This window comes from Nanorana parkeri, unplaced genomic scaffold (assembly GCF_000935625.1).
Source record: "Nanorana parkeri isolate BGI_ZX_2015 unplaced genomic scaffold, ASM93562v1 scaffold1011, whole genome shotgun sequence".
NCBI lineage: Eukaryota > Metazoa > Chordata > Amphibia > Anura > Dicroglossidae > Nanorana > Nanorana parkeri.
In genome coordinates, this window is record NW_017307279.1 from 274,244 (window position 1) to 301,361 (window position 27,118).

Here is a 27,118-nt window from a genome sequence, read left to right on the forward strand (position 1 = left end):
GCAACGCAGCCAAGGATAGTCTCCCCTCTGGCATTATTGTAAATGGGGTCTGTAGTTTGTGAGGTTTCCATAGCCTATTAGCAGCTCTCACCTTGCAAAGTAGTAGTAATAAAGTACATATATATCCAGTGGCGGAACAATCGCCATAGCGACCCAGGCGGCCGCTATGGGGCCCGAGGCACAGAGGGCCACGGCCAGGACATTCCCCCTGATGCCGTGCGGACCGCCTGGGTCGTTATTGCATCTCAGGCTGCTGGCTGTCACTGGCGGCTGTGAGGAGCAACGCGCCGCTATTCACATCACTGACAACCTGTCAGTGATGTGTGCAGCGGCACGTTCCTCCTCTCAGCCGCTGCTGAATCGATGACAACCAGTATCTTTCGGAGGAGGTGGCTGGGCCGGTTGGATGCGGCAATGGAGGAGGCGGGGCACGCCAGCGACTGTGGAGGAAAAGGAGGCGGACAGAGGATCGGGGCTGACAGGTAAAAGGGCTTGACCGCCCACCTGAGACCCTGCTGTGCCCACCATAGAGAGTCTATGGTGGGCTCTGCAGGATCACCCTCAGGTGGGCTGTTTGGGCTATACAAAATTCTGCTAAGGGGCCATGTGATTTCTAGTTATACCCCTGTATATATCTTTTTAATGTTCTGAAAGGTTATCTTTTGTTCCAATCTGTGAGTTTTCTCTACTATACCTGTGTAGTCACCAAATAAAGTAGTGAAGATTTAGAACCTTGGTCAAGGTTTTTTATTGCTGCCTATATCCTCACTGGAGAGATTCTCTCTTTCAGTATAAAACCTGACAGTGGTTTTAGTCCTATTCCACTCTGTACAAAAAATAAAATTGGCTAGAGTTCCACATTCATTTGACTTATTGTTTTAAAAGTAGAATCTTCCGAAATCATTAACTTGCTTTTTCTTTCGTTTTTATGTAAATATGCCAATTTATGTGTTAAATTACTGAAGTCTTCATGAGTGTAATTTTCCTAAAATGACAAGGGCTCAATCTGACATGAAGAGATACAAAGCTGTCTCCCGACTTGTCTCTGAGCAGTGAGCACCATTGATTTAATTTGCTCCATAGTGCACACAGCTCCTATTCATTGGAGGTGTTGTGTCTCCTATTATGACTCTGAATGTGTAATTACCAGCTGATGCGTGTTCTAGAAGTGGGTGGCTGTTCCTTATAGCAGACTGTCTTCTCCTTTGAACATTGGCAAATACGTGACTAATTACTTTCCTTCCCTATTTTTTCCTGTACATAATATGCTGTTAACAGTGAGGATTGAGAATATAGACAATGTCCCTGAGCTGCAGGCAGTGGCGTCGCTACAGGGTTATCACCCCCTAGGTTATCACTTGCCCCCCCGTGTGCCCCCCCGCTAATGGTGGTGGCAGTCCCGGCGCTAGCGCAAGACAAGAGCAATGGAATCCCTGTCTCAGCAGATAACTGTGCCCGGGACGGTTATCACACAGTTATCTGCTGGGACAGGGGTTCTCCCTGCTGCCACCTCACAGACTGTCAGCGGTTTCTGTAAAAAAAGTTAAATAAAATTATACAAAAATTAAGTTAAATAAATAAAAAGTAAAAATGTCAAAAAATAAAAAAAAGTTTTACAAAATAAAAAGTTAAATAAACTAAAATTAAAAATCCCCCATAAAATTAAAGGCCCCAGCCCCTGCGAACACACGCATTTAAAAAATAAAATAAAAACATAAACATAACATAAAACACATTTTTTTTTTTTTTTAATACTCACCTGATCCCTGGATCCACCGACAAGTGTAGCCTCCTGTCTCCCATGCTGTCAGAAGCTGCATACAGTGTGTGCTGGTTACCGGCGCGCTGTGTGCAGCTTCTGAGAAGATACGCTATTAGTGTAGCGGGAGCGATGCAAAATGTGCAGCCGGCTTCCCCGATACGCTAATAGCGTATCTTCTCAGAAGCTGCACACAGCGCGCCGGTAACCAGCACACACTGTATGCAGCTTCTGTCGCAACCGCAGGGCGCAGATGCCATCCGCGGTTGCGTCATGCAATGAAAATGATTAGTGCCCCCCCAGATCTGACTGTGTTATCTTATGTGCCCCCCCCTATATATTGTTCCTAGAGTCGCCACTGGCTGCAGGGCAACTGATCAGTCTTTTAGTTCTGAAAACTAATGTACTGCCAGCATCTTAAAGGGTATCTGTGGTCAAACACTAAAAATAAATTATGTATTTTCAGAAATTCTATCCCACTCTTAATAACCAAATTTACTTATTGAAGATGCCCATAGGATGTACTTTCTCAGTGCAATGACACAATTTCACTCAGCCCTGTGAATATTCACTTCCTTGTGCCTTCTGTTCTACAATTCAACATCTGAACAATGCAACATGCAGGAGCACAACTGGGAGACACAGACAATGCATTGTCACCCCACAGAAAGTGCCTGAAAAAGACCCTTCATAGCAGAGTCATCTGATATTCTCTTATAAAATGATGTTACCATTTAACACTTCTATGATATGACAAATAAGATTTTAGTGATTTAGGGTTAGATCTACTTTGACACCAGCAGTATCAATAACTATGCTATGGGATCTGCTAGGTGTCTTTGGGTGCCATTTTAAAATATGTTCCTGTTTCCTTGAAATGTGGGGGCAACAGGAACCTGGACTATTTAATGCATACTAGACCAGGATAATTGCATTCAATTTCCATTTCTAATTTGAAGCTCTGCAGGCAATCAGAATTCACAGCAGGAAAGGAAAATGAAGTAATTCTCCAGCTCGATGTGATAGGTCCTCTAATTTCTGCACTGACCACCACGGATCAATGACTGGGAGTTTGCATTATCCTACCAGCAGAAAACCGAATCCCTACTAGATACTAATGAAGAGACTGCAATACTATTGTACTACAGAAGTAGTATGTAAAAACACCTTTTATTTTTTAATTTATTACACGTATTTCTATAGTGCTGACAATTTAGGGAGCGCTTTACATGCTGCACATTCACATCACTCCCTGCCCTCAAGACGCTTACAATCTTTGGTCCCTATCTCACATGCATACTAGGGCTGATTTATTAGACAAGAGCCAAGTAGCCTTCCAGCATGTATTTTCTAAAAAAAATTATGAAATTAGTTTATTCAATTTTGTTCAGTTGGGTTAATTACTTGAAATTTGCATTTTGGCTATCACAATTTAGAAATTATCTTGAATAGTGCCTGCTTTGTAAGCTGCTCTGTAGGCGGGAAAGATGCTTAGGGCCATGTTGCATTACAATTCTTAATGTGAACCTACTCATTTGCTTCTACAAAACTGCTCCCTCCAAAATGTCTCAGCAAGGAAGCAGTGAGTGAGGGACGTCCTAGGAGAAGGTAAATGCTTTATCAATGTTGGTGAGTTGCCACCAGCAACAGGTTCACTAGTTGACACAGGGCTGCCATTGGAAATCATGGGGCCCTGTACAGCCTACCTGACAGGGCCATAAAAATCCTATACACGTTAAACTCCCCTTTCCCTGTGTCTCCTCGTACTCTTCCCCCTACCCACATGCCCATTGCCTCCTTGTGCACTTTCCCCTTCCCTCCACACCCAGTGTGCCTTCGAAATGTTAACCCTCCATTTGGTGTCTCCCTGTCACCTTATAAACTGTAAGCCCCCCATCCAACCCATGCCTTATGTCTCCTCATGCACTTCAGAGGGCTGCTGCAAGCACAGCGTCTGGGAGCTACACCCATAATACACCCATAACCAAAATAATTGTGAAGGGAGGTGGAGGTATGCTTGGAGAGAGGGGAGAGTAAGCAAAGGAGAGATTTAGGCGTTTACGCTACACTGTTCTTTTGCACTCTGCTATAATAACGCTACAGTGAGGTCGGCCACAAGCACCATGTGCTGGGCCCGGGCCCCCATTCTGACCCAATCGAGCCTGGGACCAATAAGGGAATGCTGCCTGTACCTCTGTATTGGTTGACTCGGTATTACAAGGTCCTAAGGTAAAGAAAGAAGTCTCAGAGTTAGTCTATCAATGTGTAATTAATTTTTTTGGGGGGAAAGTCCCTCAGTGCTTTGTGGAAAAGGACAGCCTTTTTATATTGTATAGTAGATCTACATCTGGAATAGCCTAAACTCAAGATGGTAGTGCTTCACTGTAGCCTTGCTGCTTATGAGCTTAATAGGGCAAGTCAACAGGCAGATGATAATCACCAGAGCCTACTGCCACAAGTTTAAAAAGCTTTTTGATGACCGTGCACTGTGGCATGGTACTCAAATATAAATGTAAAATGGATTAAAAAGGAAGTGTTACTGAAGAACGGAAACAATTTCCATTAAGAAAGATATATTCTGCTTAACTGGAGAAAATGCTGATTAAGGCTCCCTTATTGCTAGTCACACTTGTAAAAGCCTACGTATTTTGTCATTGATTTTTGCTCAAGGGGAGATTAAAAGAGTTCACACTGCCTGATCCTTCCCCTTAGCAGACGCCACATGAACAAGTACCAAGGTGAGTCTTTCAGTCCTTCTAATACTCTCTATTTATCCATTCCAGCAACATGGTTACAGTCTTACGGTAACATTTAAGTATAGGTCTACTTTAATAACATACACAAAATTGTTGCCTTCATGTCATGTGAATGATGGGTCACGTCAGCTTCTAAATCTTATGATCCCTTACTGAAATATCATACTTGGCCTAATTCTTTAGTGTATAAACCCTTAGCAACCAATCAAAATTTACTTTGTTGAAGTCAGTCCAGGATAAAGTTGTGGTTTACTGCAGCTAAAAGAATGAGCACTTAAAGTGGACCTTGCACTTCAAGCATGGTCTGCTTATTTAGTTTTCCAACCCATTTCCATGCAATAAATAAAAAAAAAAAGGGAAAAAGTTACTAAATATACTAAGCGTATCTCAACTTCTATACTGCAGGAGGTGACGTCATGCCACTTCTGATGAGATCTCGGGGAATGCTAGGTAGCCTAAATGTTGAGAGATGACTCTTCAACACAGTGCAGGAACCTCTTTTCAAAAGAGATATATAAATATTCTTTCTGCGCCTTCCAGCTTCTTTCAAAAACAAGGAGACAGCAACCTGCATGTGCTTCACAGCTATTATGAGAGAGCCCATGGATTTGTTCAGCGTTCATGTATGGGTGTGAGGACCATTCCATTATAGTTTATTAAGCTAAGTCACAATCCACTAGCTCAGAGTTTTCAAATTAAACAAAGCTGTGATAGGGGCAACGTCAGGAGAATACAGCATTCTTGTCTGATATGTTTTTTTCATTTGATCCTGTGATCATTTGATGAGGATGGACCAGTAGGGCATGATTTGTTTTATTTTAATTCTACTTGAAAGTATACAGTATCTAAAACAAACCCTTTCTTTTCAAGTTTTGGATGTAATAAGTATGGGTTTAAATGCCTGCCAGGTTTTTTGTTTTGCAATCTGTGTTTCATTGGGGAGCTTTCCCTTCATTTACTGTCCCAAAGACACAGCGGGAAGTGAACTGAAGTATCTCCAAAGTGTGGGAAATCCTCTGACAGGTGTCACTGTAAACAACTGCCCCCATTGGAAGATTTTTCATCTATTCTTGTTCTGTTGACTATATACCATTTCCAATTTTCTCCTTCCTTCCAGCCCCAGTGGCAACTGTCCTTAGGAGAAATAGAAAGAGTAAACCTCCCCTGTTGGTTCACAGAAAGCAGTACAAAGCAGGCAGTGACTCTATCCCTTCCCTACTCTATTCAAAGCTATTTAAAAAATGTTTTGGCTTTAGATAAACTATAGGAATTAGGAACTCAGGGCTGTATCTTTTAATGAGGCAGCTTGAGGATGTTGTCCCAGGCAGCATCTCTTTGGGTCATATGGGAGGGGGCGGCAGGCAGAGCAGCATGGCCGCTCTGCTGCACAATGTTTGCAATGTGCCTGCCTCCCCCTTTCTGGCTAGAGCCTCCCAGGTTACTAAGAGCAAGAAGAGGGGTTGTGTAAGGGCCATGGACATCTCCCCGCCCAGCTCTTGGCAAACTGGGACGCTCAGGCCAGCATCCTGCCCAGCTCCTGGGAATGAGTGAGCTGGGTGGGACGCCAGTCAGAGATGATTCAGCACCGACCCCCATTAGCAGCACCACCGCAGCTACCTCCACCAGCAAAAACATGCACCACAAGCACCCCACCCCCCTCTCATTAGATGGCAAATAGACTAGCGACACCCCTTTATTGAAAAACAGCTGACTGGCTGAGAAAATCACTCTGGATGATTAACAGATTATAAATCATAAAGTGAAAATGTTTTTGTTAAACTCAAAGTATAACCAAAAATCTAAAAAATAATGTTCTTACAAAGAAAAAAAACCTAATCAGCTGTAGCAATCTATGTTTGTAAAGTTCCTTTGAATTATCACTGTAAATCAATGAATGTTTTTGTTGCCACTATTGTGAAGAGAAATATTCTGATCTGAAAAGCAGACAAGTAAAAGTACAGCGTATTTTCCGTGAATGCATACTATGTGTTGTTATTGCTATGTTTACCTGAAAGTGAGCCTGTGCTTTACCGATTTTATGGGAAAACAGGTTGCCATGATGAACAGGGAATGTTGTTGCCCCAGAAATGCTTTGGCTGTTTTTGTTTGATCAAATTATTAATAAGTAATGGCATCTATGGACTTTTGCACCTTTTTGGTTTGGCACCCATTATTTATATACTGTGAGTCCCTTTTGGGTACTCAACAAGGGACGCTTGTTTAGACTTTTCACATAAAATACAGCTCCGCTTCCCAAGCCAGATCACACCATGATCACGTCCCAGGTGCAGGCGAGCAGGTGCCCCACCGCCTCCAATGAGCACATCCAAAAACAGCCACACTCCAAGGGTCTTAACCAAAGTAAAAGGTCTTTATTGATGGAGCAAATACACACTGTGAAATAATTCCCCATGTACGCTCAGCTACTTACGCATATCACCATTCTGGCTTATTCAGTGAGACAAGCTGGAATGGTGAAGAGGCGGAGCATACATGGGTAATTTTTCCAGGCCCTTATAGCTCATAGACTTCCAGTCATACTGTAGTTCCGTATGTAAAGCAGGCATAATGTTACTTACAGTTGGACATCCTCATTTGAATTGTAACAAAAAACTAGTAAGGCGTGGCTTAGACTAATAGGGCGGAACTTTTTGGAAAGGGATAGGGCTTGTGTCAAAGGGCTTCATTATTTACTGGTACCGAGGGCAATGTGAACCTAAGTTTGGTACACAGTCCTTTTTCTGTGTCAATTAAAAGATTATATGCCGACATATGTTCACTTTGCTCAACCTAATAATTTAGTTCTTAAGATAGTAAAGTCTGGGAACAATATGGGTATTACTTCTGCGTAAAGCAGATTAAAGGTACCATTAAAGTCATGATTCACTATAGTAATTTACTAGGAATCTTAGCAACAGGTTGTATGGTAACAAAAAGCACACTGTGTGCTGTATAATTCCACTCTAAAAAACTATACCTGTAATGTGTTAACCCCTTCATTGCCTTCAGTACTTGGATCACAATCCTCCTTGATATACAGGTGAAACTTGAATAATTAGAATATCGTGCAAAGTTCATTTATTTCACTAATGCAACTTAAAAGGTGAAACTAATATATGAGATAGACTCATTACATGCAAAGCAAGATAGTTCAAGCCGTGATTTGTCATAATTGTGATGATTATGGCTTACAGCTCATGAAAACCCCAAGAACCCCAAATCCACAACCTCAAAAAAGTAGATTATTACATGCAATCAATAAAACAAGGATTGTACATAGAACAATATCGGACCTCTGAAAAGTAAAAGCATGCATATGTACTCAGTACTTGGTTTGGGTCCCTTTTGCAGCAATTACTGCAATTACTTTTGCACGATATTCTAATCGAGTTTCACCTGTATAGTTGCTTTAATTTGAAATGTGTGACACCATATGGAGAGCTTACAACTATGACCTTGTGTCAAAACAATGTGAAACAAACCCAAACTTTGTTACCTTAATTCGTCCACAGACGTGACTATTCTTACAGGTATGGGTTTGCCTTCCTCTGGGCAAAGTGTAAAGCACTGCAGAAGGCTCTGTTAATATTTAGGTGAATGGCAAGAAAATTAAGAGGTAGAGCCCATGCATGAAAGATTGATCATCTAAAGCTGGCCATACACCTGACAACGAACGTCGTGCGATGGTTGTAAGGTCATTCAAATTTTGTACGACCTACCCATCTTGGACAGGCAGATCGTACTTGCGATCATCGAAAGCCCTCCCCGCTGATTGCAATGCTGAACGGGCAGTGTGCGCTTGGGGCTTTCGTTTTCCAGTGTGCTAGGAAGACTAAAGTTGTGTGACCGTACAGTACCGTAGATGCAGTCGCACGCTGCCCATACACCTGACGATTATCGCACGATCGCGGGATCGGCAGGTGTATGGGCACCTTAATAGTTTTTTGGGCCAGTTTATCCTATAAATAGGTGCACTCTTGTCTCACAAGCCCTCCCGTGTACCATAATTTAGCTGGAGTATGTTGAGAATTTGGTATAAAGGATACTACAAGGTATTCATGCATAACATGTGGTAAAGAAAATGTAACATTTTAATGTCCCTTTTGCATGTTGGTGAGCTTTCTATTAAGTCAGCAAATGCAGCAGAATGGGTTGGAAATAGTGCAGGCTGTATTTCTGGTAGGTGTGGGGTGGAGGTGTGTTGGGGTGCCATTCAAAGTGAAAAGAATGCAAAGTGAGTGAACAGAAGAAAAATCTAAATTTAGAACAATATTTGATGTGACTAGCCTTTGGCTGTAAACCTGCATCAATTCTTACATTTTCACAAAGTCAGAGATTTTGTAGTATTAGAGTCGGGTGTATAATTAACCATTTATACCAAGCACGTGCTAATGATCATCAATTTCATAGGCAGGTTGAAACAGTCATTAACTGAAACAGAAACAGCCGTGTAGGAGGCTTAAACTGGGTAAGGAACAACCAAACTCTGCTTGTAAAGTGAGGTTGTGGAAGTCCGCTTCATGTCACAGGTCATACACCATGGCAAAACTGAGCAAAGCAACAAGACACATGGTTGTTTATATTGCACCAGCTAGATCTCTTCCAGGCAAACATTTCAAAGCAGACTGGGGTTTCAAGATGTGCTTGTCAAGCTCTTTTGAAGAAGCAGAAAAGAAAGGGCAACGTTGAGGACCTAAGACACAGTGATTGACTAAGGAAACTTAATGCAGCAGATAAAAGACACATCATGTCCAGCAGTGCCATCAGCTCCGAACTGGCGGAAACCAGTGAGACCCAGGCACACCCATCTACTGTCCAGAGTCTGGCCAGAAGTGGTCTTCATGAAAGAATTGCAGCCAGAAAACATAGGAAGTGGGGTGCAGAAAAATGGCAGCAGGTGTCTAGACTGATGAGTCCAAATTTGAAATATTTGCCTAGCAGGAGGCAGTTCACCGAAGAGCTGGAGAGCAGTACAATAATGAGTGTCTGCAGACAACAGTGCATGGTGGAGGATCCTTGTAAGTCTGGGGCTGCATTTCTGCAAATGGAGTTGGAGATTTGGTCAGGTATCCTCAATGCTCAGAAATACAAGCAGATACTTATCCATCATGCCATACTATAAACATACTGTACAGCCAATGTCATTAGAAACTATCTGCAGCATAAAAAAGAACAAGGAGTCCTGGAAGTGATGGTTTGGCCATGATCTCAACATCATCAAGTCTGCCTCTGATTACATAAAGAAACAGAAGGATTTGAGGCAGCCTACATTCGTAGAAGATTGGTTAGTTCTCCAAGATGTTTGGAACATCCTACCTGCCGAGTTCCATCAAAAACTACATGCAAGTGTACCTAGAAGAATTGATGCTATTTGGAAGGCAAAGGGTGGTCACATCAAATATTGATTTGATTGGATTTCTCTTCTGTTCATTTACTTTCCATTTTGTACATTGATAAAAATAAACCAAACCTTAACAGTCTCTACTGATTGAGCAGGGCTGTTCCTAATTAGACCCCAGAGAAACTCTGATAAGCAGGATTGTAACTTCTAGGCCTGCAGAGTCTACGGCTCAGAATGGGGTGCTCCCAGAACAGCAGAATGCTGAAAACAGAAGACTGCACAAAGCGGAATGATAAAAGAAAACAGGCAGACTGTGCGTGTATTTCAGCGACAGATTTTTCAGATGTTGAAGAATATTCCGTAGACATAATTTTATGTAATAAGTGCCGGCTCATGCCCTTGAAAGTAAAAAAAAAAAAGCATATTTCCTACCTTTCATGGCCGGAGAAGAATGGCTCGCTAAGCCATAAGATAAACAAATGCATTTTTGCTGCAGGTCACACTGTGGCTCACATTCTTGTCATTTTGCAGAGGGAAGATTTAGAATCTTGTCTCCTGATAGAGAGCAGTGTCCAGAGCAAGCCACAAGGCTCTATATGAAAAGTTCATTGTATTATCCTTAAGGCAGCTCATTTCCCTCTGACCTAAATACCTCTCCCATTGTCATCAGTTTTCAGCTACTGAGCTAGCTGCTTGTTTAAGGTCATAACATCTCTAGTTAAAAACTGCATATTTATTCTTAACCCCCCCCCCCTGGGAGAAGGGACAAGGGGCCTGGCACATAGTTTACTCTAACAACTTTCCGGAACTGTGCTATCACACTCCATTTTCAAGATTTAGGGGACAATATAATATATTTTCAGTGAGCACAACATTTAAGTTGTAATTACAGCGTTTACCTTAGAGACCCAATCGCACCATTAAAACATTTTGCGCAAACCCCTGTAAAGAAGAAACTGAATTCATACATTCCTTGCCACCTGTACCACTGAATGCTGCTTTGCCACTGATAAATGGCCCCTGAGGTCTGCTGGCAAACTGACACTTCTGGAAGTCTTTGTGGTCCTTGCTGCTCTTTCTGGTTCTTTGTGTTGACCTCCTACATCAGTGCAGCACACAGTAATGATATGTAGGTCATTGGAGGAATCAGTGAGGGCTTTGAGCTGGAGATCGACACTCCTGGAAGTGTCAGTTTCACAGCAGACTTTGGGGGACCATTTCTCAGTGACAGAGCAGCATTTAGTGGCACGGCCATGCAGAGAGGTATGTAGTCCATCTCTTTACAGGTATGTGATTTGGTTAAATTGCTTAATGACGTGACAGGGTCTTTTTAAAGAGAACCAGCGATTTTGGCTATGCAGTAGAATATCCTTAGAATCACAATGACCAGGAGTGAGGAATGCTGATTTAACTTATAGTAATAGAAGCACACAGCAGGTGAACCTGATGGAGCATGATGGACCAAACCAATGGTTCCCCCTTGGTTATAACACATATACATATTGGACCCAGATAACATTTCCTATAGTTTTCTCCATGGTTGAGTCTCCCGGTCACCTGGAAGTCTTCTGAATCTCATATAGCGATATGCGTTTATTAACACTGTGTGTAAAGTGCCTAGTGTGAATAATGACATTCAGCAGACAGACAGTCTTTTAGCTGCAAATAAACCTTTGCAAGTAATACGCAGATGTTCAGGTGCAATACATATGCAATGAAGAAACGGATTACTTTTCTTTGTAGAAAAAAGGAATGATTGCTCAGAGTGTGGCATGCACTGTGTATATCATGATATTGTTTGTTGGTTAGGAGTGTGGCTGGGCGCATTACTCTTTTCATGTAATTCCAGACATTACAGAAAGCAGAATAGAGGCAGGGTTGGATATCCATCCCTGGATCGTGTAATCAAACATACTTTGGCATGCAAAGCAACCACCCGCCCTGCTATGATCACCTTTTCAATACAATCCTTTTTTACATTTACTGTTCTAGCCTGGCCATAAATAATGCAAATGTGTTCGTAAGCTTGTATAAAGTAACTGTTGTTCTGAAAATGATGGGGAAAAATGCGTGATCTATATATGTATAGAAAATCTTTTTATTTCTGCAGCCTATAGACACAGGCCTAGTTTGTCCAATGGTAAGTTAGGTCCTGTTAAGAATGATCACTATTGTTCCTTTTCTCAGTCCTGGTCTGGAGACATATGCTGTCTACACTGTAGCTACACTTAAGCAGCAGCTGCCTGTTTCTGGCAGTTTGTGATCTCTAGTGATTGCATGAGTGCACTACAGTGCAGAAATCATTTATAGATTTGGTTGTAAAGATGTAGAATTTAACAAATAAGGAATGAGGAATAAAATCTCCTCCACATGTCTGCAAAGCAGTCATAGATATTGCAAACAGTGCAATGTTTACACTGGCCTGAACCTGTGATGGTAGCTCCTAAAGCACAGGTGACAAAATAGTAAGATTTGCAGGTTGCCTGGTATTCCTAGATGCATCTAAAAAACTACTTGTTTGTTTTAAAAGAACACTTCTCTTTGACAGTGGGAAATGTATGGCTTTTGTTACTTTGAACGAATTTGGGACAGCCCTTTATACTGTATGGTCACATCAGTGATTACCCAGACTACTGATGACCTATTGTTTTACCATAGATGCACCACTAAATCAGCTGAAGAAATGTTACATTTGTTTGTGTTTCTTTACAGGTTGTGGTTGTACAACTTTCCAAGTCAAGTGTCACATTGAATTAAGTCCATTCATTAAGACTCAGCACGCTAGCCCAATACCATGTATTCAGCAAGCTGGAAAGAAGCCGCGGGCAAAAGCACTGCCAATCAGAAAGTCAAATCTAGAAAAACCTCAAGGTTGGTATTTAATACGCTGTGATATTTTTTGACATTTTGATTTGGCTAAAGAGTTGTGTTTTATAGACATAACATCTAAGGCCCATATACAGTAAATCCTATTATTAAAATGTGTGTGTGTATATATATATATATATATACACACACACACACACACACACACACACACACACACACACACACACACACACACACACACACACACATATATAATTAGAGCTGCACAGAAATTTTCAGACCAAAACCAAAAATCTTTGGTTTTGGTCTGAAGATCCACAAAAAGTTTTTTTGTTTTTTTTTTATTCCTAACCTTTTTAAAAACCATTGGGGGCTCTGGGGCAATATCAGGAGTCTAAACAGACCCTTGATATTTCCCTTTTGAAATAGAAAAAGAGATTTAGGATATGGAGTCCTCAATCTCTTTTTTTTCTACAGCCCCTGTTATGAATGAACAGGAATCCTCTATACTCCTGTCCACTCATAAATTGAGGAAATAGGTACTATGTCCACTATCATGAATGAACAGGAAGTGATGTAGAGCACTTCCTATTCATTCATAATTGGGGACACAGGAAACCATACTATGTCCTTGATTATTTACAAACACAACAATCCGCTAATTGTTGAGTGCTTGTACTCTGCTCTCTATCCTGATTCGCTGTCACAGGAGGCTGAGCGGGCGGGAGATCTTAGCTGGCTTGGTCTCTGACTCCTCCCTCGCACCGCCGATTTGGCCTCCTGTGATGGCTCACAGAGGTCTCCTTCCCCTTACTGCTCTCCATCCTGATCTGTCACGTAAGGCAGAGCGGGGACGGTGCGAGAGGAGGCCGTGCTCTCCTGTGACATGCTGCTCACATCGCTCTCCTCCCCAGCCCGCTCGTCCTCCTGAACGTTTCTTTTCTCTCTCCCCCCCACTGGTTGCTGCTCTGTGTCAGAGGGGACACAGAGGGTAGGATGCACCACAATACGTGTGTGTATGTATATATGTATATATATATATATATATGTATATATATGTATATGTGTGTATTATTACACACACCGGTTCTTTTTCGCTTCATGATGTAATGTTCAAACCTTGCCTACAGAGTAAACAGTTCACCAAAGTTAGTTAGGAACACTCACCAACTCACCAAACTATTATTGCTCACATGGGTAAAAACAGTGACAAAGGTGCCTGTTTTTTAGTTTTGAAACATTGCAGTTTTCTATCAATTGTGACCGACAAAAAGCTCAACACAAGCACTTCGGTGTACTGGCTACATCTTGGCATTAACTGGATTCCACAAAGCGGCGCCACCAATTGTTTGCCACTACAGCACCCTCTTGTATCACAAGGTCACAAATAGTTTGGAAAGCACCCAATTTACAGTTCCAGCATATAAGTGTAACTGTATTTAAGGTGCAGTTATAATTTAGTACACACTACCAAATAGCTACATATACACATGGAAACATGGGATAACAGCTGGTAATGGCTGGTTTGGGTACAACCAGGCATTGGGTCCGATGTCTTTTGTGCTTGGGGTTGCACAAATAGTTTGGCATCTGTCAGAAGGGCTGCATCTGCCACAGGGGCTGGAAAGTATTTGTGGCCTACAATGAGCTAATTTGGGCTGCTCCAGTTCACTTAGTCGTATCTTAATAATGGCTAAACTCTCTGAGGTGAATTTATCAAAACTGGAGCAGACAGAATCTGGAGCAGTTGCCTGTGGAAACCAATCGGCTTCTCTTGTTAGTTTGTTCAGTTAAGATTTTAAGAGAGAAGCTGATTGGCTGCCATGCACAAATGCTCCAAATTTTGTTCCGTCATAGTATCTTTTTTGTTGCAACAGTGATTGTAATATATACATTCTATCACATATTCTGGGCTAAGAAAAAGCCACATAAACAAATGTGCACGTGGGCCCATTATATTCCAGGGTTTGAATGTAAGCTGGTCTGGGTCTGTTTGCTCTGCATACTCTAATCTTTTCAGCAGTAAAAGAGTTACTCAGAACATAGCAAATATTGCACAGGAGGAAGGAAATGTGACAGTGGTTAGCCACAAATATAAAGAATTATGTGTGTATGTGTGGGAGGAAAAAGGAATATGTCAGTTCACTAATGTGTACATTTCTAACATATCTATATAGTTTGGTCCTAAACGCTTTCCAGACTTTTATAGCCTTTTTACATGAAAAGTTTAAAGAAGATAAGATGACAACCACTCACAAGGTTCATTATTTATTTGTTTCCTTATGCTTGTACTGGCTTTTGACATTTCACCTTTAATGAACACGGAGGAGTTGAGACGCGACTAAGTGTCTAACCGTTGTCTATGAAGTGGTGGAATAGACCGAATATAGCAGGTGCCCAGGGAGAGTTGTCAAGTGAGGAAAGGGGGCAAAGCCCCTCTGGGTAACACTTGCATTAAAGTAGATGTAAACCCTGACTGAATGACATTCAGTTTGCTTAGGTAATCTCATGTTTAATTTCCTAATTTGTATTTAGATTATAGTCCATCACAGGAGTGAAGTTGGACAACACACACAGGGGCCATGGGGAACAAAAGTAGGCACCCCCCAGAAGGAAGGACAGTGTCAGCACCAATTCAGAGATGATTTGAGGATCATCTCTGATGCACAAATAAGATATACATTTTTGTTAATAGGGTACTTGACTGCATTTTTAAGATATACGGTAACTCCTGAGTTTGCTGTAACTTTAATTTTATCATCAAATACCTAACCACAAGGGATAATTCCAGGAGCCAATATAAGGAAGCAAGATAAATGACAAATAGTATATTAAAGTCGATTATTTCACTGCCCTAGTTTACTGTATGATATTTTAGACTTGAGCTTAAATGAATCCATGTGTAAACCAGCATGTATTGTTTGAAAACCCTTATATATATTTCCTTTCTGATTATGTTTTTACAGTACCTCCTAAGCCAATCCACCTAATATCTGGAGGCCAGGAGAGGCCTGCCCAGAAAATTCCTCCGGCTCCTTCTAGACCACTGCCTTCTGCACCAAAAGTCACCAGGCGAATAAGGGAGAGGATCCATTCTAACAGATCCGACATCAGCGCTCTCATTCAAAAGTTTGAAAATATCAGGTACATCTGCAACTTGGCAACCAGGGAACATATATTCATTATGTGTACACTTTTTTTTTTCTAAGCTTCTCTAAAAAAAAAAAATTCTGATTTTGGTGGTTGCAGAAAGAATCTGCATTTTTTTTAATGAGACCCTTGTCACATGAATGAAGGTATATCTGTCAGTAGTATAATCTTTCTGAAGATTCTTTCTAAACTGGTCTCAGTACTACATAGTAGTAGGCATCTAGTGGTGTTGGCACATACCTTTTTTGAAAGTCTTTTTTACTGACTTTGAATCACCAAATCTCAGCATGGTCTAGTATGCAAAATTCAACTCTTCCTGATACTGGCAAGAGCTTCTCTGTCCCACCTCCTGCATCTTTCTATTGGTCCACTACTATGACCACCATTGTTGACCACTAGGAAGCTGAGAGGACAGGTAATGTATAACACTGTTAGTTTTTAAATTTACATATTAGAACACCCTAGAATGTCGGGCTTGTGGGGTGCACAATAATATTTTTAATATTTATGTGTAGACTCACAGAAACCAGTCAGTTTCCAGCAGCTGTTTCTGCAGTCCCGAACTTCTGATTTCTTGCTTTGAATGACCAGACATGTTCTTGTTAGCACAATTTTTATATATAATCCCCCATAGACACCTGTACTGTTATAGCTTATTTGAGGTAAAATGTGTTGTCATGATTCTAAACAGATATTGTTTTGCACTTCCATTTTTCATGGAAAATGTGGCCAATGTATAAAAATACATTTAGAAATGAAACGTGTAAGTCTTCTCATACAAATAAGTCTTTGTAATGTACCCTAAGAACATGTCAGCTGATATCAGGCCTTGTGACTCCAATATTTTTTGTTGTTTGGTTGTTATGAACTAACCTCAAGCATCTAGCAGTAGATGTTATATAGGCCATCCATCATTAAATGTCTTATGGGGCATATTTATGAAATGGACAATGATTGACTTGCCAAATGCTACACATATAATGCACTGCAGTTTTAGCATAAAATCCGCATTTGCTTTTGCTCTCTTCACGCTTTCACATTCTAACTGCATTAATGTGCCAGACTTTACCCATTTTTTTATTAATTTGCCTCTATGTGCCATCTATGTTAGGACATTCATTACACATAATAAATGTATAATACTTAATAAATTGATTTAAGTAACTGTAGTCACATCCGTATTTTATTTCAAGCTGTTTTCTCTCGGCATACTGATGGGGGGGGGGGGGGTTCGCTTTTCCACCGATTCACATGCTTTTTTCTACTGCTGTTTGTCTACAAGGATTGTGACTTAAAGGGCAAAGCTTGATTTTACCATCAGTCCTACTGGCTGCATATCCCCACCATTCTTCCCTCTTTGATATTTCCAGATATATACTAGTATGTTTTTGCTTCCAATGTAGCAACACTGGTGCTTGTCTGACCAGGAGGATGGGGAGAGTCCCCAGCCCTGTGCATAGGACTCCTGGTGGACAAACGGAGAAGTAAGGGAACAAAGGAAAAGTAAGGATGTGCAGCTGGTAGGGCTGCCATTATAGCAATTATGATGTTTTGCCCTGTTCAGGGCAAAGTGCAGATTCGCTTTCAAGGGGAAAGCCTTTTTAGATATCAACTACATGCAAACATAATAAGCCTATCCTAAGTAGTGTAAATGTTTGTAAAAATTTTAAAAACATTGTTATACATATATGTAGTTATATGTGAATAGCCATATTTGCTCATTTACGTATCAAGCTCTGCTTTTCTGCTTAGTAGTGCTGCACAAAGTTGAGCTTTGCCAAACCTACTATCTTAATACAAATCTACCAGACAGGGTTTGTCTGATTTGAAAACAGTAGATTCTTAGCAGCCACTATTATATCAAAGTACTTCTAGCAAGGATGTGTGATCTTTTGATTTAGGTTTAGGTTACATGAGTTAGCATTTTTTTTACATTGCAAAAAAAAACCTAAAATATTCTGTATTGATTGACTTGGTGTTCTACTTCATTTAGCTGTTTGGTCAAGCAAACCTGCCAACTGCTCTCTTGCATGCATTTCAGGAGAGATACAAAATAGTTATTTTCTTTTCACCAATATGTTTTCTGCACATGCAACCGGCTGACTAAATGCAGTATTGGGCAATGGTAGCGAGATGTATGTGGGGTACAATTGGATGGTGGGAGCCCCTGTACTTGGTGGATAGATGAATAAGCATTGCCTTGTAGTTATTTAAGGAGATCCTGTTGTTGAGAGTGAGGGGGCAGAATGTAAAATACAAAAACTAAGATATTATAATGACTGATCAATTATACAGTATCTTAAAGGGATCGTGTAAGCAAACTCCTGACATGGGAGTTAGCATATAATCATGTTCTTTAAGCCTTCTTTATGTTTTTGAAAACTATGCTAACTCAGATTAAATCTCTGTTTTGTGTTCCCTCAGACAACCTGAAAAATTTGTCAAGCACAATCGTCTCAATTCTTATCTCAAAATGGAACCTGGCTCGGGACCTTCCAAATGCCCTTGCCCGTCAAGGAAAGATTCATCGGTTGAGAGTGGATTGTCTGCTGATGAACTGACTGGTGCGGAGGATAATGAACCTGCTATTACTCACAATACAGACCTCTCGAGTCCTGATAATGTTAAATTTAAGGAGTTAAGCATCACTGACATCAATAATTGTGGGGAAGCCTCATCCGTGCATCGGAACGGGGAACCTGGTAGGGACAATGGCAATGAGGAACTTACAGTAGATCAGAACGATAATGGTAAAATACCCAATCGAGACAGCGGTATCGACAGCCCTTCGTGTAGTGTGGTAGGGGAGGTGTTTTCAAATGAAGAGACTATGGAGCAGAGGAAACTTACATTACCTGTTACCACAGTTGAAATAAGTAACCCTACCTCTGTGGATCAGAAGAGGGACTCCACTCAGGATGAAGATAGTGATATGGATGAAGGAAGCAGTGAGGAACAGGAGAGCACAGAATTGACGAAAACAGAGACTATTGACACCACAAAGGTAGGTAGCTAAAAAAGGACAACTAATGAAATTATAACTTTCATTGTTATCATATTCTACTTACCGGTAACTAGTTTATAGGGGTGCATACATATTTTATATTAAAAGGGGGCCAAGATCAACTGGTATTGGCAGTGGTAAACCATGCACAAGGCAAGGACACCCAGGAACAGTCCAAGCAGGTTGGTCCTACACTTTTATTCACCAAGGCAGCAAACAGTCTGAATGCCGGAGGGCTTTTTAACCAAGTCCATGGAATAAAACAAACATCTGCTCATCTGAGCGACTAAACAGTGTGGAACTTTCAGATAAGAACGCATCTAAGGCATTGCCAGGGGGACTACTGTGATCTCTGTGATAGATGATAAATATTTGTAAGTTGCATACTTACATATTGCTTACCATATGCTGCAAAGTCCACTTTAGGGCTTTCCCTTTTATAAATAACCCTCTACCAACATCACAAAGCATTCCTAGAGTGAGAGCCAAGACATTTCCTTAGAAATAAGTCCCTTGGTTACCAAGATTGCTTCTTTACCACACTGTGATTAATAATAAATGGTAGGGATGCACCGATGCCGATACCGAGTATTTGGGCGAGTACTCGTAATCGCACAAATGCTCTGATACTTACCTCGGATACCAGAACTTACAGTCAGAGGGAAATCTCTCTGACCGGCAATGCCAAGGGAGCATAGAGCCGGCTTCCTTTCCAATCAGGAAGCCGGGCGGTGGGTTATAACCCGCCTCCCTGATTCCTAATTGGCTAGGAAGAGGGAGATCTCTCTCTGACCAGCAGTGCCAAGGGAGCATGGAGCCGGCTTCCTTTCCAATCAGGAAGTCGGCGATGGGTCATGATCTGCCATGCAAATTCCTGATAATCGGGGCACAATGCATCGGTACTCGGTATCGGCAAGTACCGAAAATAAATATCGGTGCTCGTACTCGATACCGAAAAACCTTTTTTGGTGCATCCCTATAAATAGAGCCTGAAGGGTGGAGTTGTAACACAGTCCTGAGGTTGAATTGGAAAACAGTCTCAATGGCAATCGAAAAACACCAAAATGGGAGTTTTACTATATATTTCACTTCTATAACTGGAGAGGTGGATCAGTCAATTATCTGCTTCAGCAAACCAATTCTCACTCTAAAAACTGATTCTTAGTTTTGAATTCTCAGCCCTCACATGGCCTACAAGCCTTCTTAAATGAGATCTATAGAATACACCTTTACTGTGGCTGCTGTGTACAATATGATACTGAATATATTAAAGGGTAATTTTTCACTATTTCATCAAAAATAAAGAGTTGAACTAACTCACAACACCCTCCTCACCCCCAGTCCCAGCTGCACTTAGCTGTGACCATGCTGACCAATGAGAATTTCTTCTTTTTTCTGAGACACCATCCCATAAGAAAGAAGGGCCAGAAGTGCCTTCTTTGAATGGGCTGCCTAATGTACCAATATGCACCAAAAAAGATGCATGTAGCATTTTTGGCAGCACTCATGAAGGCTGACCAGAGCAGGAGGAAGGGGGGAGAAAAATGAAGGTTAATATTAAATTATAAAAGGTGATTATTGAATCATATGCATCTGTGGACCTAGCCCTATATGGACAAAGCACAGAGTCATAGTTAATGGGCCTACTCATGGAACCATAGGTGGCGTTTTCTCTCAGGACCATCTGACCTCTCAGAATTACTCCATTGGCGGTCCCTTTTGGTTCTCTGTGGAGCATAGCTACTATAACTGTCTTGGATAGCACACATCACTTGACCAATATCATCTCAGAGAAACAACTGTCACTCATGCAAAATGATCCAACTTCACATATCAACCTTTTATTTAAGTCAGCTGAGTATATTTTTATATAGTAATACCTTATTGTATCTTCTAATAAGGAAATGTCTTAAGTGGACCTTTGCTTTCATTTACAAGTCTGCTTGACTACATTCCTGATATGTTACAATATGTGCAAAGATGTTAAACATCCTCTTGCAAGTCTTTGTCCTTTAGAAAGTATTTGCTCTTTCACATTATTATATAAAAGTGGCAGTACAAAACTATAGAGCTCCTCTTTTATCAGGTAACCTGGTCTGGCCCTTAGTCAAGCTAGGAGATAGTTGCGTAGCTTGACTAGGGGCTAGACATGGCTTGAAACAGTGCTGGTTAAAAGAGGGGCTCTGTTGTTCTGTACTGCCACTTTCATGCAATCAAGTCAAAGGGCTGATACTTTTTAACCGTAGAAAGACCTGAGGGCAGGTGTATTACATCTTTGCATTTCTGAAGTTCCTCTGAGCTGCAGGGGGGTGTGGGGAGGAGGTAGGACAGAGTTTAATCATGGCACTAGGCATTTGATAAGGTGTGTGTGTGTGTGTGTGTGTGTGTGTGTGTGTGCTCCTACACTACATGTGATATGTCACAAAATACAACAGTTCACTTTGCTTCAGCTTTTGCTTCTCCCCAGCCTGCTGCAGGCAAGTCAATGAATGTCCTTAGTCTCCTCTTCCCCAGTGATCACATTGCAACATTGTAACAAGTCCCAAACTCAAATGCTGCATTAGCGGGCTGATCTGTGTCAGTCCTCTGTGAACACAACAAAAAAACACATAGGCACTCTTCTTCTATACATGATTGTGTCATCTTTGAGCCAGCATCTTAGACCAGTTGGTATTTATTTCTTATTTATTACAGGTACTTCTATAGGGCCGACCATTTACGCAGCGTTTTACATGCACATTCACATGAGTACCGACCCTCCAGAAGCTTACAATTTTTAAGGTACCTATCTCGCATGCATACATACAGGGCTGATACAGACGGGAGCCAATTAATCTTCCACCTTCTCTGATCTTCCTGTTGAATACAAGATCACAGGCCTGCAGCAGCTGTGCATGCATTAGCTTGGAGAAGAAAGAGGGAGGAAGGAGGAGTGTGAAGCAGGGGAGTGTCTTGCCTTGCTGTGTCTGTGTGTTTGTGGAGACAAACACAAGGGTGGCTCCGTAGGACCATAAAAGGGAATGGAGCCACCCTAAAACAGGAGATGAGAGAAGGGGTCAGGGGACCAGCTCATTCAGCAGGAAACTAAAACTTGTAAACATCAAGGATAAAAATTTCATTGTAAGTGATTCAATCTGCATATAATATTCTAACTTTTTTGACTTTAAAGGACAATTAATTAAACCCTCGCGTTTATAAAAATAAAATAAAAAGTTACGAAAAAGGTTTAAACTCACCTGTATCTCCGCCGCGCGCTCCCGTCCAAAGATCTGAAGATTCTCGGGCAGCCGCGTAGGATGATGGGGCGGGCAAAAGCGCAGTAGAGATCTTCAGCCAGGAGAAGAGGAGATACACAGGGTAAGTCAATGCAGGCAGCCTGGCAGACACTCCGTGGGACAGGAAGAGACGGGAGTCAGCGCTGGATCACAGACGGGCGCCAGTGCTGGAGGGACTTCTGAAAACTACTGGAAAGAAGATGATGATCGGATCAAGAGGCATCATTTAAGGTAAGTCCTTAAAGAAGCATTGGGGGGATTTTGACTTTAATGTCACTAAAATATCACTATATCATGCATGCACTTATCATTAAAAAAATCCTTTGATGCTAGGTCACCAGCCGTTTTCTGCACATAACACCTTGCATTGATTCCTGTGTATGGCTTAGCATAGATGCTTATGATAAAAACCACAAAGGGTACAGAGGCCAACATCAATGTATAAGTTTAGATGGCCTGATGCATGTGCTCAGCTTGCACTCCATCAATTAATGACCTTTGTATTGATACATTCATTATTCCACACCATGTTCTGGATCTAAAATCTTTCATCATTCTCTAGTGTTGGAATACTGTCACCGGAGCTAATAAACAGAAATGTGCACTGACTGGAGCTCTGCTAATTACAATGAAATACAGTTTACCAACATAACATTTACATTCTTTTCAATTAAACACATTTTGCAAATGTTAAGTCGTCCCAAGTTTCCTCAAATGTGAAGTAACGTTAAAAAAATGAAGATGGATCTTTTGTCTTGAGCCAGTACTTTGTTAATCAATGGTCGTTAATGGTCGTATGCTAATCTGCTGTTTACTCAGTAAGTGTCTTACAATTAGCAGCATCACCTTCTATGCATGTACAATGCATAGAAGGTGATGCTGCTAATTGTAAAGCTAATTGTAAGACACTTACTGAGTAAACAGCAGATTAGCATAATTACTGGTATGGAAAGGCCAATGCGGTAACCTTTGAATTTACTGTCTGGTGAGCATAATCACAGTGGAATGAGTCGATGTTCTTTTTTGCTGATTCCAGTGTTTGATCCTTTTGACTTTGTTAGGCGTATGGATAGGTGCTGGATGCTGAAGCGTCAGCTCCTGTGTTTTATACTGTCTACTTCAGCTGCTTTTAAACTTTCTTACCCCAATATGTGGGAACCCTTCGAAATAATTTTCAAGTCTCAGTGAACCCCTACTACAAATGATTATATCCAGGGGCGTAACTAGAAATCCCAGGGCCCCATAGCAGAATTTTGTATGGGCCCCCAACAACCATGACGAAACACCCCACCAGTTTCATCAACCCTGTGTGAGGCCCCTTTCACACCAGGGCGGTTCAGTTGCACGGATTTGTCCGCGCTGAACAGTCAACATGCACAATCCTACACATTGCAACCATGCAATCGAGCGGCTCCATGCAATCCGAACCACCTGCCGCACAAAATGCTCCCTGAGCTACTTTTTTCGTGCTGATCAGAGTGTCTTCCATATAGATTTCAATAGAAACGCACTGATCAGCGTGTTTTTGAGCGTTTCTAATTGCATTTCAGCACTGAAACGCGATTAAAAACGCCCAAAAACGCTCTTTCAAAATCGTGCGGAAACCACGCTGAAACGATTCCGACTGGTGTGAATGGGGCCTTTACTTTAATACTGCCACACCAATGAAGGCTGCGGAAAGGGGGATTATAATTTGTAAGCCCGCTTTCCCCAGGTTCACTGGTGTGGCAGTAATATTTTATGTTCTAATTAAGCTGCCACACAGAAGAAGGATCACACAGAGAAATATAATCTACTTTCCTCAGTTTCTATGGTGTTGTGGTGTAAATATAACTTAAAATAACACTGCCATACCAGTGAATTTGGGGAAAGTGGGGTTACAAATGATAATCTCCCCAACTTTCATTGATGTAGCACTGTAGAGATTATAACCAATAACCTACCATGATTCAGGTGTGTGCGGCCATGCAGGGCTGGTGCAAGGATTTGAACCGGGAACAGCGTCTGGCGGCATCTTCCTCTCCCACTAACACAAGTGGACCCCTGCCGTTGACTTCTCTGCTGCTGTCACCGCTGACTTCTGGCCGGGTTTGGGGGGGAGTTTTAGAGGTTGCTGCAGGGGAGGCCGCCGCTGTCTTACCTGCTGTCACCACTGACTTCTTGTCGGGCTAGGTATGCAAGGGGGGGGGGGAAGAAGAGGAGTACTTCAGCCCTGCTGACCGGGCCTCCCCTCTGTCCCAAGCCCCATTTCGGTCGCTATGATGGTAGTTTCACCACTCATTATATCTACAGCTTATGGTGCATTAGCGCAATCAGTAAGTTATAGATATAGGTGAAAATAAGAGTGTGGTGTACTTACCATATTTGACAGCCGGAGCAGTTAATTTTTTAACACCCCCCTCTACACAACAAAATTATTTTCCGTTATAATCATGAATTATTATTAAAGAAGAACTCCTGGCAAAACTTTTATTAACCCTTGCAGTGTGGCATCCCCACTCTGCAAGGGTTAACTGTTCATTTTCATCCAAGTGCTAAAATAAAAGTTATACTCACCTGATCCTAGGAGCCAGCTTACTCTTAGGCCAGTTTTTACAGCCTTGCTCCCCCTCTGCTGCAGCATGGAACTAAAAAAGGTTTAAGAAAGATAATCGTGCATTACAACATATATCCAATAACATATAGCCAGGAAAGAAATGCAGACTGTAGAAAACTGTCCCCTTGCTTTAGTGATCAGTGGTAGAGGCAACCCCCTGAAATTTGTAGTTAATAGGTGAAAGACCCCTTTACATTGGTAGTCAGTGGGAGGAAGGACCTCTTTGAAAGTCAGTGGAAAGAATGTCTTATTACTCTGGTTGCAAAATAGATGTGTGTTGGAGGAAAGCTGCACCCCTGGAGAGGATGAGGTTAGGTAGTCAGATTTTTAAAATGCTTTTTGTAAAAGGCAGCCTTACTCAATAGGTGTATCTGTAAGATTCCTCTGTAGTGCATTGGAAGGATGAGAGCACCACAATGATTGGATAGGTCCAGTCATTGTTTTTATTAAGCAGGATGCTAAATAAATGCCAACATGTTTTTCGGGGTTCACTACTTTCTCTTCATCAGGGCTTGTGTGCGAATAGTGAATGCAAATCTGTATGGGACTATAATCGTTTAGAGAAAGCAGATATCCTAGTGGTCAGGCACCAGAGTAGTGCCTGTCTGCTTGATTGTTTTCTTTACACAATTAAAGTCCAGTACAGATTTAAATTCACAATCGGCACACAAGCCTTGATAATGGGAGAGTTGTCAACCCATGAAATGCATTGGTGTTTTTTTTGCTTTTGCATCCTGTTTAATAAAAACATTTTACTAGATCTATCCAATTGTTGTGGCACTTTCATCTTTCCAATGCTGTACTCCAGGCCGTCCCAATAATGAGACTGTCTGACGCGTGGTTGCCTCATGTGCATTTCTCTTTGGGTCACTCCGCCACCTTTTTGGTCATCGCGTCCCAAGTTGCTAAGAGCTCTTAGCAACCTGTGATGCTCTGGCCGACGTCCGGCCCAGCTCATTGATGTCACTGGTTGCCAGGCGCTGATTGGGACGCCCTAGCCAGCGTCTTGCCCAGCTTCTGGCAACCAGTGAAATCAGTGAGCTGGGCGAGGCACCAGTGAAGGCTAAACCCCCCCCCCCCTCATCGAATCGAACAGCTGACCAGCACCCACCTTGACCGTGCACCACTAGCAACTGCCGCCAACCCCCCACCTGCCTCGGGCAGAGAAAACTCTAGGGACACCCCTGACTGTACGTATTACTTTGGTTGTCAGTTTGTCAGTTTGAAGGATGGAGTACACTGACACTTTACTTGATGGTAATGGTTTTTGGTCACAAGCTTCAGGCTCAGTCTATTCACATTTGAGCTGGAACTATACAGACACTGTCAGGTAGGCAATCAATCCATCACTGCTCAAAGCTCAATGAACTCCTAGAAACCTTTGGAGGAACCATGGTTGGGAAAGGCTGGTCTAGGTGGTTAAAAGAACAGCTAGATAATCAAAAATTATTTTTAAAATCAGGAGCATTGTTTGTGAGCACATTTCTATTTTTGGCTACCCTTGTTTCATTCATGATAGACCATGGATGCCTAGTATGGTCCAACTGCATGAAGATTTTCCAAGCAGCAATAACATTTTGGAAATTTAGGGATACTATGTATATACTGTATATAGTTCAGACACCTCCGTCACCATTGAAGCAATTAGTATTTAAATTGTTTATATAAAAAAAAAATCTGTTTGGACTTTATAAAGGATGTGTTCAAGATTCTGTCAGGTTTATGTTTTTATATGTGGCCCTGATGAGGAAATTCACACTCTTTATTTGTTCTGGTTTTTTTTTCTCAGGTGTAGAAATGGGAAATTTGAGAGTTGTCACAGCGACAGGAGGTGACACCTGTTCTAGTGACAACTGGAATACAGGGGATTTCCCCTCACTTTGCAGAGATTTCCTCTTTCTTTTCGTTCTATCCTTGAGGCAGGACATAAAGAGAAAGCTTTCCAATGAAGACACTGACAGCAATCAAAGTATCTGACAGGGGCATTTATAATTTCTTACTCTATAAGAAACTGCTTTACATGCACTTTAAGTGATATTCAGCCCAAACTATTTTAATCTGTATGGAAGGATGTTATGCTCCTCATCTCAAGTGCCTTGGTTTTACCATGCAACTAAATATTGGCCTGGCTAAAAGGCCAAAGGGCTAAGTACCATAGCGGAGAGCAGCCAGAGAACTATTCTATCACTGATCTGGCTATAGTGTGCCTATGGGTCCTATATTTATCCTATGGGTCTTTTTAGACAGGTCTGTGGCTGTGGTTCTTGTAGAAAAATTCTAAATCGCTTCTTCAGTCAAAGCTCCTGTTTAAAGCAGTTGACTGAATCACTCTGTTATGTAAATTATATTGCTTATTTCCCTGGCCTTCAGTCAAATACACTTGCTTAAGATCTTTCCCTTCAAATAAT

At 41.6% G+C, this 27,118-nt stretch overlaps 1 protein-coding gene across 1 annotated transcript in view; it reads left to right on the forward strand.

Annotated features, from left to right (window-relative positions):
• Nucleotides 1-27,118, forward strand: part of FGD3 (FYVE, RhoGEF and PH domain containing 3) — a 186,819-nt gene that overhangs the window by 91,152 nt on the left and 68,549 nt on the right. The window contains exons 2-4 of the mRNA XM_018567127.1: nucleotides 12,569-12,727; nucleotides 15,652-15,829; nucleotides 18,260-18,839. Of these exons, the coding sequence (XP_018422629.1) occupies nucleotides 12,569-12,727; nucleotides 15,652-15,829; nucleotides 18,260-18,839 (917 nt within the window). The remainder of the gene's footprint in view (nucleotides 1-12,568; nucleotides 12,728-15,651; nucleotides 15,830-18,259; nucleotides 18,840-27,118) is intronic.